Source organism: Salvia miltiorrhiza, chromosome 1 (assembly GCF_028751815.1).
Source record: "Salvia miltiorrhiza cultivar Shanhuang (shh) chromosome 1, IMPLAD_Smil_shh, whole genome shotgun sequence".
Lineage (NCBI taxonomy): Eukaryota > Viridiplantae > Streptophyta > Magnoliopsida > Lamiales > Lamiaceae > Salvia > Salvia miltiorrhiza.
Genome location: NC_080387.1, coordinates 72,605,978 through 72,620,849, shown reverse-complemented (window position 1 = coordinate 72,620,849; position 14,872 = coordinate 72,605,978). Strand labels below are relative to the sequence as shown.

The 14,872-nt window shown below is 35.2% G+C and overlaps 3 protein-coding genes across 3 annotated transcripts; 1 reads left to right on the top strand and 2 right to left on the bottom strand.

Moving 5' to 3' along the window:
- The first annotated feature begins 4,764 nt into the window (after positions 1-4,764).
- LOC131005951 (uncharacterized) lies at positions 4,765-7,585 on the top strand. Its single transcript, XM_057933076.1, has 5 exons — positions 4,765-5,181; positions 5,258-5,563; positions 5,666-5,978; positions 6,689-6,808; positions 6,901-7,585. The coding sequence occupies exons 1-5, from the start codon at positions 5,017-5,019 to the stop codon at positions 7,005-7,007; spliced, it is 1,011 nt and encodes a 336-aa protein (XP_057789059.1). The 5' UTR covers positions 4,765-5,016; the 3' UTR covers positions 7,008-7,585.
- A 2,477-nt stretch (positions 7,586-10,062) lies between these two features.
- Positions 10,063-11,041, bottom strand: LOC131006019 (17.3 kDa class I heat shock protein-like). The gene has a single exon (XM_057933171.1). It carries the CDS (start codon positions 10,632-10,634, stop codon positions 10,182-10,184), a length of 453 nt encoding a protein of 150 aa, XP_057789154.1. The 5' UTR covers positions 10,635-11,041; the 3' UTR covers positions 10,063-10,181.
- Positions 11,042-13,501: 2,460 nt separating this feature from the next.
- On the bottom strand, positions 13,502-14,419 carry LOC131012723 (protein FAR-RED IMPAIRED RESPONSE 1-like). Its single transcript, XM_057940720.1, has one exon. The coding sequence runs from the start codon at positions 14,417-14,419 to the stop codon at positions 13,502-13,504; it is 918 nt and encodes a 305-aa protein (XP_057796703.1).
- Positions 14,420-14,872: the final 453 nt, after the last annotated feature.

The window sequence follows — 14,872 nt, the reverse complement described above, 5'->3', positions numbered from 1 at the left end:
TTTAAGCTTATAATTAGTAGGGCCCACGCATAATTATTGTTTTTATGTAGAAAATAGGAGATCTGGTGTATGTATTTATAAAATCGAAATCTTAAAATTATGTAGAAAATAGGAGATTTGGTGTATGTATTTATAAAATCGAAATCCTAAAATTAAGTAGGGAAGTTTTAGGGAGAAATATAGGAGCATAATTTTGGGATTTCTACTCCACAAATACGACTGCATTAATCATCACGAAATTAAAGAAAAACAATATTGATGGTCAAATTAATTGAAATAAACGATTTATGTGTTTTTTTTATATATATACTTCGGGGGAGGGAAATAAATACATAAAATGTATGAAATACGAATAAAAAGGAAGGAAATTAATTTCTTTGTTGGAGATAAACTAGTTCGCATTTATTTTTGTTGACGTGGCAAGGACGATCCATCAAAATTTGGATATAGAATTTACTAGACTTATTATCTTTGTAGTGTATTTGATCGGTATGAGATATAGTGTTTCATAATTTTGTGTGTGTTACTATATTTTATTATTTTATTTATTATTTTTTATTTTATTATTTTTTTCATATATATTGGTAAAATAAAATAATTTATTTTATATAAATAATTAAAAAACAATCGGCCTAAATAAACAATCAATGATAGCTTTAAAAAGAACATAATAAATAAGTAAAGTATAAGTGTTAAATAGTAGTATGAAAAGAAGATATATAAACACAACATAAGAGTAGCAACACATAATATATTTAAAATTTAGAATCGTTAAGGGGGCGTCCAGTTGCCGAGATTAAATTAGCCCGACATTACTTAAGATTGAGTTGGTCCAAGACTAATTTTGTCACAAAGGATAAGCCAAGACTCATACACCAAGACTAATCCTATGTAACACTCTCCCAAAATTGAATCACGGGCCGTATTCACCCAACCGAACAAGATATGATAAGATTAATCTAATCTAGTTCTATCTAATCCTTCAAACCGAACGACCCGTTAATTGACAACTATAAGGAGGTTACCACTTCAAGTTGAGAATAGTTAGTTGATTTGACCCTTTTCTTCTTCAACATAACAATTTTTTTTTTCATATATACCTGAAATTTTAAAATAGTTGGGGGCCAATGGACCTCCTAAGACCCCACGTGGCTCAGTCCCTATTAACATTATTTTTTTATATAAAATTTTAAAATACTTCTCCTAAAAAAAAATTAAAATACTTAAAAATAAAGATGTAGATAGTATTCATTTCATTTCCATATTTTTTTTTACTGTTTGTTAAGTCCAATAATTGTGAACTTTTTACTTGATTGTTTATTAATAATACTACTATTTTTACGCTGCAAAATAAAATAAAATTCTATATTATTATTTATAAGAGTAAGTTTTATTCAATAAGCATTTCGACGGTGGTTGCGTAACAGAAAAACATTATCAATTGGGCCTAGCCATTTACACCAGAAATACTCTTAAATGCATACGCAATATGCAAGTCTTTGTTTCATAAAAAATGTGTAGTAAGTCGAGTTTGAATTACAATGGAATATTAGATATATATAATGCATTTATTTCTTAATATGCAAATTTTGTATATCGAGGATTAGGATTCGTATTCAGATTATTTATCGTTATAAAGTGGAGTAATACTATTAGGGGTGTGTTATCTTTTGTTATAAATTTATCATGGGAAAATGAGGGATAACTAAAATTTCACCCTTTAAATCTTTCATTTCTTTTTTTTTTCTTTTTCTACTTGACTCTTACTCATTTCTCTTTTTCACTATAAAAGAGGGATAATATTACCACACCAAAAATGGAGGGATAATATATTATCCCCCTTTGTAGTGAAAAAAATAAATGAGTAAAGGTCAAGTAGGAAATAAGCGAAAAGAAAGAAATGATTTAAAAGGTGAAATTTTGTTTATCCCTCATTTTTCCATTATAAATTTACAACCAAAGAAAACGCACTCTTAAGTTACCCCCTCCATCCACCAAAAGTATAACACTTTTGACGGACACAAATTTTAATAAAATTGGTGAAGATTTTTATGTAGTAGAGAAATGATCGCACGATTTTATGAGATGTGTGGTTGAGATTGAATTTGAAGTGATTTTTTTTATATAAATAAAAAGTATTTGTAAGGATAAAAATGTGAGATCATGTTCAATTGAAAAAGTGAGATTGGAGCAATCATACCGTTGAAGATAAAAATACTCAATCATACATTTTATCTATCATACAATGTAAATGTCTATATAAAATCTAAAATGTGTAACATCACACAGTAATATCTTATTGATATAGTCTACAACACTACCATATCCTCATGGTAAAATAACTCTATAATCTTTATTGAGGTGGAATACTTTTGTAATTAACTAAGTAATATCAACTCTTACAATATCTTATAATCATAACGAAAAATCATCCATCTTGTACTGTGGCTGGGAACAATCAATAGCAAACTTAGCAAAACTATGAGCCGTTTAATTAGCAAAAGATTATAGAATTATGTGATGTTTTATAGATGCATTTTTGTTAGATTGGATGTGTGACTTCAAGTATTACAATTGAAAAAAAGAGAGGATAGTTTTCAATTTTGGCAAATTTCTCAACCTTCATGATTGGGTAATTACCTTAAAAATCATAGCAATTAAATTAAGAGACACTTTCTCGGGCACTCGGTCGTACCATGTAATTGATTTTTGAATGACATTACTTCAATATACAAATGACACTCAAAGTGTCATTTGTATGTTGAAGTAGTGTCATTCGGAAATGTTCAAGTGTCATTTTTCGAATGAAATAGTGTCATTATGGACACCAGTTGCATGGTGCAACCGATTGCATAAGAATATTTGTGTTAAATTAATGACAACATGACTTTACGATCTCTTCAAATAAAATATCATCTTTCATGATATATCTAATTAATTTCGACAAACTTTGCTCGAAAATACTACTCCCTCCGTCCCAGCCCAATAGGCTCGTTTTCCTTTTTGGGACGTCCCAGCCCAATAGGCTCAGTCTTAAATTGGAAATAATTAGGATCTTCTTAATTTTTAATTAAGGAAAGATATACTCTAATATTCATTTCACACTTTAATTTCATTCCTCTCCACACACTCTCTCTCTCTTCGACTTCCCTTCCCCTCTTCAACGGCCAGAGCGTCGCCGCCGACACTAGAGCTCCGGCGACACTCTCTCTCTCTCTCTTCAACTTCCCCTCCCCTCTAGAATCCGGCTAACAGCAGCAGCAGACGGAGCCTACCGGCATCCCCCTCAGATCTCGCTTCCCCCTAGCAGCAGACGGAGCCTCCACTTCTAACGAATCAGCGCCCAACCTCGCCACCGCCATCCCCCTCAGATCTCGCTTCCCCTCACCAAGTCACCAGATCCCGGCGACTTCATTCCTCCACCGCCTGTACCGCCTCCACCGTCTCTACCCTCCACCGTCTCCACCGCATCTTCGGTCTCCACCACCTCCATCCGCCTCATACACCGGGATCCCTAGATCTGGTGAGGGAGACGATGTCGTGGTTGAAACCCCTGATTTTGGGTGGGGTTGCAGATCTAGAATTTTCTTTCTTAGAGTTTGATTTCTAAATTCTTGATTTGTTGCTGTCAAATGGGTAGAAGGACGAGAAATGCGTAGAATTATCAATTGATTTTCGTGAAATGGGTAATTATCAATTGATTTTCGTTCTTGATTTTTCGTTCTTGAAGCTTGTTGAGTTGTTGAAGCTTGTTGAAGCTTCGTACATGGTGAAATGGGTTGCCGAAAGTTTCGTTCTTGAAGCTTGTTGAATTGTTTAAATTGTTGAAGCTTGAAGCTTGAAGAAGAATGAATTTCGGCAGTTTAGATTTAATCTTGAAGAAGAATGAATTGTTGAGCATTTAGATTTAATCTTGAATGTTTAGATGAGCAAAGTAATTAAATGTGATTAAAGAAAATAAGAGAACACTTAAAAAATTAATTGTTGGTGGACCACACCATTTACCTATCAAAAAGTGACTTTCTTAATCTCCGTGCCGAAAGGAACTGGGCCTATTGGCCTAGGATGGAGGGAGTATAATTTTACTCGTGTATTTTTAAATTCTAAGTTTGTCCCTTCCTAAAACAATTTGGTTGTAATAGATTTAAATCTATTAGTACCATTTGTCGACACTAAAGCACCAAATTTAACATATTAATATTTGTAATACTCTCTGTCCCATTTAATATGATCATTTTGTCATTTTTGACTGTCCTACTAAAATGATCAATTCTAAAAAAAAAAAAAATTATTTATCTTATAAAAAGTTATGGACTCTATCACTTTATATCATTTTTATTCTTTAATCATAATTCTTCTTAATAATCGTGTGTTTTAAAGTAAGTGGCTATACTGAGTGGAACATAAGGAGTATATTACTCACTCTGTCTCATTCTAATGAATTCACTTATTTTAGATACGGGAATTAAGAAATTTACTTTTTAAGAGAAAAGTGATGCATTTGACGCTAATAAGATATGAAACATTAGTGGAGCACAAGTGTGACAAATGTCTTGAACCACTGTTGTTCACTGCATGAATTAAGGGCTTTTGCCACACACTCACACCTACACCAATTTTTTTAAAATTATTTCCCTTCTCCAAATTTGATTATTATGCTTATTTTTAAAATTTAAAAGATAAAAAGCGGAAAAGAAGCCCATTTGATTTTTGAATTTCATATATTCTTCGTCCAAAAATAGCCCTGTAACCATAATAAATGCAAGGCCTTTGTCTCCCTCAACATTCCCTCCCTCTCTCTCTCTCTTCTCTCTCTCTCTAAACAATTCTCTTTCCCATCTTCCTTGTAGAAACTGGGACCCTCTCTGCTCACAAAATACTCATTCCCATATACCGCCTCATTATTATATCTTCTTCAAGCAGCAACCTATTCACTCAAAACACTCAACTCTCACTCACTTTCTCTTCACTCTCTCACTCACTCACTCTCTCTCTCTCTCTTTTCAAACAATTAACATGGCAGGTACCGCCGAAGGAGCTGGCTTCTGGCTGCCCTCCGAGTTCCTAGACGACTTCCTCGTCGACAAAGAAAATCTCAATCTCACTGAGTCCGACTCCGAGTTCCGCTTCCCCAACGAGTTCCCTTACGATTTCGGAACTAAAAGCGACGAGCTTCTCGAGGTATCAATTTTGTTCCACTCATTTTCATTTAATTCGTATCTGTTACTCTTTTTCTCAAAAAAAATTTTGGTTGCAGTTTTCGCAGAAGCGGTGGGTGATGTCGACGTCGCCGCAGTCGACGCTGTCGCGCATGAGCAGCTGGACGGGGCGGAGCGCCGGCGGGTCGACCAACGGCAGCCCGAACGGCTTCCCCTCGCCCCCGACGACGCCCAAAAACGACGCCGTCGGAGACCTGATTTACCTCGCCGCCGGCCAGGTCGCCAAGCTCAAGCTCGCCGCGGGCCCCACCAAACACAAGGGCCTCGTGGGCCCACCGAGAGCCCCCGACCACCTCTACCCCGCGGCCAAAACCCCCGATCCCTCTCTTGTCCACAGCATTTATGTACGAATCCATTTCCCCCGAAACTTCAATTGAAAAAATTGCACAATTTTTTTTTTTAAATTTCTTTTGGGGGAATTTGAAATTTGAAATTGTTGGTGACAGTTGCAGCAGCAGATGGCGAAGCAGCAGAAACAGGGGTGTGAGATGTGGCCGCAGATGTACCAAATGAGAACGGGTCAGGATGCATGGCCCGTGCAGCCAAACCCGGCCCGCGTCCCCGGGCCGGGCGGAAGGGCGGCGGTTTATGGCGGCGGCGGCGGTGCGGCGGTGAAAAGGGGGTGCGCTGGCACAGGGGTGTTTCTGCCACGGCGATATGGGAATAATAATAATATTAATATTAATAATAATAACATTATTATTAATAATAATAATGGCTGTAACGCTTACGCTTCGGATTCTCGCAAGAAGCCAGCAGGTATTTATTTTCACACTCCAGCGCCTTTTCTTCTCTTGGATAATTAAATTGTATTAAGGGAAATTAGATATTGTGTTTCATACTCTTCTATTCAAATTGTTGGGAGTAATAAAAAAATCATAAAAAAATCATCTTGGAACTGTCCATGCTTTTACTTTTGTTTTCTTTTTCAAAAATTTGCCTGTTATTTGTTGATATAGGTCAGGAAGAAATACTAATTAAAGAAAATTGGTGTACAGAGATGGACTCGGTTCTGTCTCCATCACTGCAAAGTATGTAGCCAGTGGGAATGGGCCCTTAATTTGACCATTTTCTTTTCAATTTTTAGGTTTTGGAGCCAAATTTTTTTCAACTTTTGACTATACATATATTTCCAAAATAATTCAAATTCATGCATCTTGTCTTGTGCTCACACAAGATTCTATGTGATATATCATATTCTGTCACCTATTTCCATGTTAAAGGCACTAAGCAAGCATACAACTTATACTAATAAAATACCTGAAATAGTTATGCTTTATTTTGAAAAGTTTGGCCCCCAAAATCTAATGCCATGCTTTGTGAATCTTGTAACTAAGATATTAGGCCAAGAGAATATGGCCATTTAGTTTATATTCCAAAAGTGTGACACTTTTGACTTGATTCACATGTTTTTTTACTGTTTTTTTCTCCTTGTTTTTGTTTTACCTATTCTTTTCCCCCAATCTCAGGTTATTCAGCTGCTTCTATTCCAAACAGAAATGTTCATGCTTTAAACAAGAACTTTGATACCATGAATGGTTTTGCTCAATCTCAACCACACTACCAGCCCAAGTTCATCCCCGAATACGGTGTGTAGTCGGGCTAACTCGACACGTTGCATAGATGCAACTCATCAATGATTTATCTTGTTGCTTACATTTGAAAAAACTTATGTGAACAGATTTGTTGGTGGCACGAAGGAATGCGTTGGTGTTGCAACACCGGCTGCTCGAGGGCTCGTCCCCGATGAACCGCGGTGCTTACCTCCCTCAGGAGTGGACCTATTGATGAAGGTGCACTCTGATGCTCTAGGATGGTGTTTTTGCCTTTTTTGTGGGATTGGTAGAAAGGAACAACCTACAAAGCTAAAACTAGGTTGATCTACATGGTAGAAGCATATGGTGTTTGCTTTTTCTTGAAGATTTACCAGTCAAATATTTGATGGAGTGTGTAGTTAGGGATGGGGTAATAATAGAAAATCCCATGTTCTTTTTCCTTCTTTTTGAGATTGCATCTTTCTTTACTAGTTTACTTTGTAATAGGAAGAAGAGTAGGAAGTATTATAGAAAAGTTAGTTGAGAGGGGAGGGGTGTAATGTTTTCAAGGAATAAGTGGGTTTAGCTTCTTCCTATGTGTGAAATAGGTATGTTGGGAAAAAAAAAATTACCAAGAGATGTGGGGTGTGAGTTTTAGTTAATTTGGGCATGTTTTAGTAACTAGCAAGAGTGAAGAGAAATCCACAATGCCCCTTTTGCTCATGTAATAGAGTAGTCAATTGCTGAAGTATAAATGTAATAAAAATGGTAGCTTTGCTTATTAATGTAACATATTTAACTATTTATTACCAGTCTGCCTTCTTTGAATTATTTCCCTTTGTGTTGGTGGATAGTAGATGGAAATGTAAATATAATTCTTTACATTTTGGTGTATGTGGGAGGCAATTATTGAGTGGCTATAATCATGAATAGTAATTGGGAATTTATATGTCGTTATTGTTGTTATAGCTATAATTATTATTATTATTTCATTTGTAGTAGGTGTGCTATTGAAGTGCAATTATTGATAATTTGGAGTTGGCTTTGTGATTTAAATATATATTATTAGGTTGTTTGAATGGTACTTGTGAGAGGCAGGTGATAAAATTACTCTCAGAGTCAATGGACATTTATTATAATACCAATAATATTTTGTAGTACATTTTTCTTTTCCTTTTTAGGGAAGAGTTGGCTTTACGGTTTTTGCTCACTACTACAATGTGTTAGTGGTTACTAACCCAAATTATTATAAAATATTCAAAACTTTTTCAAAAGATGAAATTATGGCACGAAATATAATTTAGAGTTTGAAAGATGAGTTGGAGTTGGGATTGAATATTTTTTTTCCTAAAAAGAATTAATTGAACATCAACATGAGAGACGAGAAAACTAGTCAACCAAATATTTTTTCCAAACCTACTCTACCACCAATCTGTTCGAAGTAGACAGTCTTTTATTTATTATTTAAAGAATTAAATTTCAACATAAATGGTCTTAGGAGACTAGGGAGTGATACAAGTTTTAATAATAATGGTCAAGTATTTCCCTAGAAAAATACAATGATTAAGTATATTATAATTGAAAAAATAATTATATTTTAAAAATAGTGATAATAATAATAATTAATTATATTATGAAAGAATATCTAAATAAGCTTAGATAAATAAATTAACATATGAAAGGTAATTATTGTGACATAGTGTTCATAAATAAAATATAATTAATTTTTGTGTACGCTTTAAAAGAGAATTAAGATTATTTTTATACAACGACTGAGCGAAATAGGATACTCCCTCCGTCCACGAAATGAGTACCCATTTGTGGACGGCACGGGTTTTAAGAAATGTATGGAGTGTAGTGTGAATAGTTTAAGGGTCCCACTTTTTGAGTGTATTAATTAAAGAGATGTGTGGGGTACACTTGCCAAAAAGGGAAATGGGTACTCATTTCGTGGACGGACGAAAAAGGAAATATGGGTACTCATTTCGTGGACGGAGGGAGTAATATTTTTGAATAGAAGGGCCTCAAAAATAAATAATTTGGGCTTTTTTTAAAAAAAAAGTGCAATATGGGCTCGTAATGTGTCCGAAAGTGTAATTTGCGAGCATGTATTATGTATATAAGCCTTCTTTAGTTCTTTTTCAATTCAACTAGTACGCGCGCCCGTGCGATGCACGGTTAACATCAAAATTAAATGATATTTAAAATAAATAAATATAATTAAAATATAAGTAAATGTAAATCATTTGTTTAAAAGTGAAATAATTCACATCAATTACTTAATAAAAAATATGAATATGAAAGCATATGAATTTTTAATTTTCAATATTTTTAATATTTAATTTTAATTAATAATGAGTACAAATATGTAAATTTATCCGGTCATTTTGTTTAAATACAAATTTTATATATAAAGTTTCCAAAAAATTGATTTTTCAAAAAGAGATAGGATTTATTTTCATAAATAACAATTGCCAATTAATTACTTAAATTAAAGAACTTTAAATTGAGCTAATATAATAAAAATAAAACAAAATTACTATAAAAAAAGAATAAAGATAAAAAGTCGTAACATTATATTGAAAGAAAGAAAAAAGAAGAGTGGAGGGAGGAGAGATGAGAGAAAAAAAATGATTTTTATGATTTCAAACGATTCTAACTTTTTCGAGTTAATTTTTTATATATATAAATTTTACATCAAATTAAAGTCTTGTCATGATCTTTAGTTTAAGATCCATATTGAATATTTTTTATTAATCGAATTTGATGATTTTTAGAAAAGAACAAAAAAAAGGAGAAGTGAGAGAAAAATTCATGGAAATCATATTTAATCAAATACTAATATGGATGTTAAAATGGGTGAGAGAACGTGTAGATGAGGGAGATAGGAGAGAGAAAGTGTGATAAAATAGGTGATAGATGAGAGAGAAAAATTGGCGCAAAAAAAAAGCCGTTAGAAACTGATATTTCATATATATATAGATATATAGATAGTAAAAATAGATGCAAGTAAAAATAATTTTTTTAAATACTCTATTGGAAATAAGTATTACTTGAAAAATAGCGTGTTTGCTACTAAACATACTATGAATAAAAAAAAAATGGAAAATAGTAAAATTCGAACTAGGTGAGTCATAGAATACCAAATAGTTGGAGTAACATTTACGAGGTTAAAACAATATCTCAATTTTTTACTTTTATTTTTGAAACAACAATGTCTCAAATTTTAATTGTTAGTAAATTCGTCTCTACAATTATTCCGATCATGTGAAAATTGAAATACTATAAAATATAAAAAAAAAACAAAATGAGAATGCACTGTTGAAATTTATAATTCCCACATTATTTAATCACACACATCATTTAATTACACACATTATTTAATCACAATCATAAACAGAAAGGCTCCGCCGCCGGCGCCGCCGTCTCAGCCGGAAATCTCAATTGCCTTCGCCTCCGGTTTCTTCACCTCCGCCTTGGGCACCGTGACGGTGAGCACCCCGTTCTCCATACTCGCCTTCACCTGATCGACCTTGGCGTTCTCCGGCAGGCGGAAGCGGCGGAGGAACTGGCCGGAGCTCCGCTCGACGCGGTGCCACGTGTCGCTCTTCTCCTCCTTGTCGCGGCTGCGCTCGCCGCTTATCTGCAGCACGTTCCCTTCCTCCACCTCCACCTTCACCTCCTCCTTCTTCAGGCCGGGCACGTCCGCCTTGAACACGTGCGCCTCCGCCGTCTCCTTCCAGTCCACGCGCGTCGCCGCGAACTGCGACGTCTCGTCGCCGGATCCGACGCGCATGTCGCGGAATGGATCCCACAAGTCGACGGAGAATGGATCGAAGGCGCTGCCTCGTCGCCCGAGAAAGCTTGGAATCAACGACATTTTTGTGATGATTTTGGATCTGAAATTCTGCAATTCGAGTTTGATCGGTGTTTTTGAAGGGGGAATTAGTTATAAGTGGAGATTTTCGATTTGTTTGATTTTAAATAATATTGCGTGGATAAGTATAGAGAGTTGAGGAAATTCTGGAATAGTTTAGAAAAGCTATATCTAGAAAAGAAAAAGAAGGCTCTCGAAAATTTGGCCTCATACTTACCCGCAACGAGGCGGCAATGCATTTATTACTTAAAATGTTAGCATTATTTAATAATGCATATGTATATTGTAGTAGTATGATTTTAGTTTGAAATTGTACAATTGTAATTACTCCATCCGTCCGCGATATCGTTTTCACATTATAGGCAATGCGGATTTTAAGAAAAGTGATGAATAATAGTGGATATTGTAGTGGGTGAAGTTTGGATCATACTATTGTTGTCAGATGAAGTTTGTGGATCCTATTTCTATAAATGGAAGTGAAAATGATATCGCGGACGAACCGAAATAGTAAATGTGGAAACGATATCGCAGACGGAGGGAGTATTTGATTACCTTAAAAAATATGATATTTATGTAAGTAGTTTGAACTTCCTGCGATGATGGTGGGTATTGGGTTTCGCCTTCAAAATGATATTGGTTCGATTATCTTGTTCTCCGATTCTATATTTACTATTCACATTTTACACGATGATTACAACATAATATATATTTCCTTTCCCCTTAAAAAAACGAAATAGGATATTGATTTTGAGAGCACTTTATAAAAGTGGAGCATGTTAGAACTATTTATTAGTTGCAATAAGCTTAACATTTAGCCTAAGTCTATAATCGCTATATTCGAAAAACTAGTATGTTAAGCTAAACAAAGTAATAAACTATTATAAAAAAAATAAAATAAAAAAAAAGATAAATTGCATGAAAATACCCGATTTTATATCAAAATCTAGTTTTTTGACAAACTTTTTAATTATAGCAAAAAAATATAACGACCTTGCAATCGGCTGCAATGTCGGTCCGGAGACATTTTTCCCCCAAATCGATGCTGAAGCGGATCTCCGAAAAACTAAGATGGCTAGTCGGGCTGGTTAATGAAACAGTGCCGTTTTCATTTGCATAAAACGATGTCGATTTAGCAAGAAATAAATCGGTAGCAATACATATAAGGATCATGGATTCGATCGAACTTATCTCACCATCTCTTCTTCCCATCGTTTTCCCCTCTCCTTCGACATAATTCTTCCAAAAATTCATCCAATTTCTAGAAACGACGTTATTTTGGTCCCAATCGAAAACGACGTCGTTCAGTCACTGCACACACACCAGGCCACGAATACAACTAATTGCTTCCGTTGGATAAAGCCCACACGTAAGTAGTAAATCCTAATTGAATTTAGTTGGAAAATCTCTCCGGACCGACATTGCAACCGATTGCAAGGTCGTTATATTTTTTGCTACAATTAAAAAATTTGTCAAAAAACCAGATTTTGGTATAAGATCAAGTATTTTCATGCAATTTACCCAAAGCAAAAAAATAGAGAGGGAAAGAGAATAAAAAATAAAAAATTGTTCTACACTATGCCCTATTAATTGGGCTCAATTGCAAAACTAAGCCCGTGAACCAGCCCATTTAAATATATTGAAGGACTTGGCAATATGATTAATCTTGTAATAAAGATAAACTCGAGTCTTACTCGACCCGGATCCTAATCCGGATCTAATTCAACTGGACTATCCTACTCGAATATCAAGTGTTAGTATCATTTAAATATAGTGTTAGTGTCATTAAATATAATGTTAGTGTCATTTTACACGTAGTATTAATGTCATTTCAATATAGTGTTAGTGTCATTTGTAAAACAAAATAGTGTTAGTGTCATTTTAAGATCGTACTAGTGTTGGTATCATTTCATGTTAGTGTTAGTGTCATTTCCAAAAAAAATGAATCAGAATAATCAACTGGGTCAAGATCCGAGTCGGGTACAAAAATCACCTCCTTTCTTAATAGTTTGTCAGTTAAACCAACACATGAACCTACAAAATGTTTTGTGAAGAAAATACAAAATATATTTAATTACTATTAAGAGACTTTTAATTGAGAAATTATATAAAAGGACCTGTTTTTAGATCTAATACATTAATCAGAACTATGCTCCATTTAAATTGAGGTGTATTTGTACAATTCGATATAGAGTGATGATAAATTTACATAATATGTATATACATAATGAGGATAATTATGTCAATTTATAATTTAATTTAAATTTTGATAATTATTCTATTTCCAACGTAAATAGTTATTTACTCAATTAGCCTTAATGATAATTAAGGAAAATATTGAATTCGGTCCCTCCCTTGATTTCTTTCTTTTCAAATTATCAGCAACTTCATCACCTTCTTCGGCACACTTGCCGACTCAATCCTTGAACTACGCGGCGCCGGCACCATCCTCATCAAGACGAACCCGCACTTTCCGGTGACTTTTCACGGCACGGTATGCGGCTTCCCGACCAGTTCCCCTCCTCCTTCGAGCACTTCACGCGAGGCCGACGTGGCCGTTGCCGTTGCCAGCGACGACGAACGCTATGAACCGCGTCCGCGCCCTGCGTGGGTTTGCTTATGCAAAATTAACAGTCACACCGGATTCTCGGCATCGCCGACCCCTCTGCCACCCACTCGTTGAACCTCGTGTCACTGTATTACATCTTCTTTTTCTTTTCATTGATTTCCTTTTCAGTTATCCCCAAATCCAAATTTCCAAATAATATGTACACTGATTGCAGCAAGAACTCATGAAGTTCCATTCCTCGGACTGAGGGTGAGATCTTGCAGTGACATTATGCAAAATTAACTAAGCACAGTCATGGAGAAACTCATGAAAGGAGAAACGATTCAGTCACACCGATACTCTCACATTGATCGGTCAATATCGCAGTAGGATGAACCCCTCCTATGGCCTCAACCCAATTACTGAAAAACCACTTAAAAGACTCAGCATGCTCACGTGCCAACAACGCGCAGCCTAGCAAAATTGACTGATGATGATGATTAACTCCGACCACGGTCGCTAAAGGCATCTGATACTGGTTAATTAGATATGTAGTGTCGAAGCTAACAACATCGTGAAAATCCTGATAAGCAGCTATGCTGCGAGGATGAATCCACATCACACTTGGGAGCCTAAAATCTTCATCAATATCCATCAAATGAAAAAATCTCGCATCCTGCCCTTGCAACGTACGAAAGAGCTTGTGGATGGCGTGTGCATCTCCTTCGCCAAGTCTCAATCTTCTCCTCTCATTGATGTAGTTCCTACAATCTCTTGCATTAGCTCCTAAATTTCTAGGACCTCCAGCTTGGACTTGAGCCAACCTCACACTTTTACAAATTGGTACGCCTGCAATGTCGTTAGCTTCTAATTGCCTCTTCACGCTCATAGGCAAACTTCTGTGACCCGCCATTAGAGCGGACATATTTGGATCCAATTCATGGTTGTGGTCTAAATGAACAGTAGACACCTCCCACTTACCAGAATCCCGTCTGATAGCATTAATATGTGCACGACAGTCCGTCTTTTTCGTATGTTTCTTGTAATCCAACTTCCCGAATCGATCACATGACATCACAACATACTTACTAGAACTAGAAATACTTCTACAAACCGCGCAAAAACCTTGTTCCTTTGCAAACAAATTGTAGGCCTCATAGAGTCTTTCTGCAGAATCGAACGACATGCCCGATTTCGGACTTTCTCGCACCATCTCATCAAATACATCATGTAAGTCACCCATATCACCTACATAAGATGTAACTAGTACAAATCATATTGATAATCTAATATAATAGCAATCATTCGAAAGTAAAGTGTTTTTAATAAATAAAATGGAGTACCGCCTAGTTTTGTGCTTGAGATCAAATATTAGATAGTATATATGTTCTATTACTAAATAATAAATAAATTGCAATTGAGCTTAAATGAACTAAAAGATTGTAAATGCTCATATGTATTGATTGACAAGTTTTAAAAAGATTATTCAATAACTCATGGTAAAATATACTTTCAATCCCATACTCATACGAAATAAGTTTTTAGCACCGAAGAACTCATTAGTTTTTTCACACTAATAAAAAGAACTATAAATTATAGATGTGTGTTGTGCGTGTTAACTCCATGCGTATAGACTGTTATGTAAGTAATTCGTAAAATACCTTCTTGCATCATCTCCTCATGTGTGTTGTTTTCA

What these genes read in the sequence shown, in the direction of transcription:
- LOC131012723 (XM_057940720.1), bottom strand. Translation starts at nt 14,419, where the DNA reads ATGGGTGACTTACATGATGTATTTGATGAGATGGTGCGAGAAAGTCCG.
- LOC131006019 (XM_057933171.1), bottom strand. Translation starts at nt 10,634, where the DNA reads ATGTCGTTGATTCCAAGCTTTCTCGGGCGACGAGGCAGCGCCTTCGAT.
- LOC131005951 (XM_057933076.1), top strand. Translation starts at nt 5,017, where the DNA reads ATGGCAGGTACCGCCGAAGGAGCTGGCTTCTGGCTGCCCTCCGAGTTC. An exon ending in TTCTCGCAAGAAGCCAGCAG is followed by an intron (nt 5,979 to 6,688) that starts GTATTTATTTTC and finishes CCCCAATCTCAG; the next exon opens with GTTATTCAGCTGCTTCTATT. An exon ending in CAAGTTCATCCCCGAATACG is followed by an intron (nt 6,809 to 6,900) that starts GTGTGTAGTCGG and finishes TTATGTGAACAG; the next exon opens with ATTTGTTGGTGGCACGAAGG.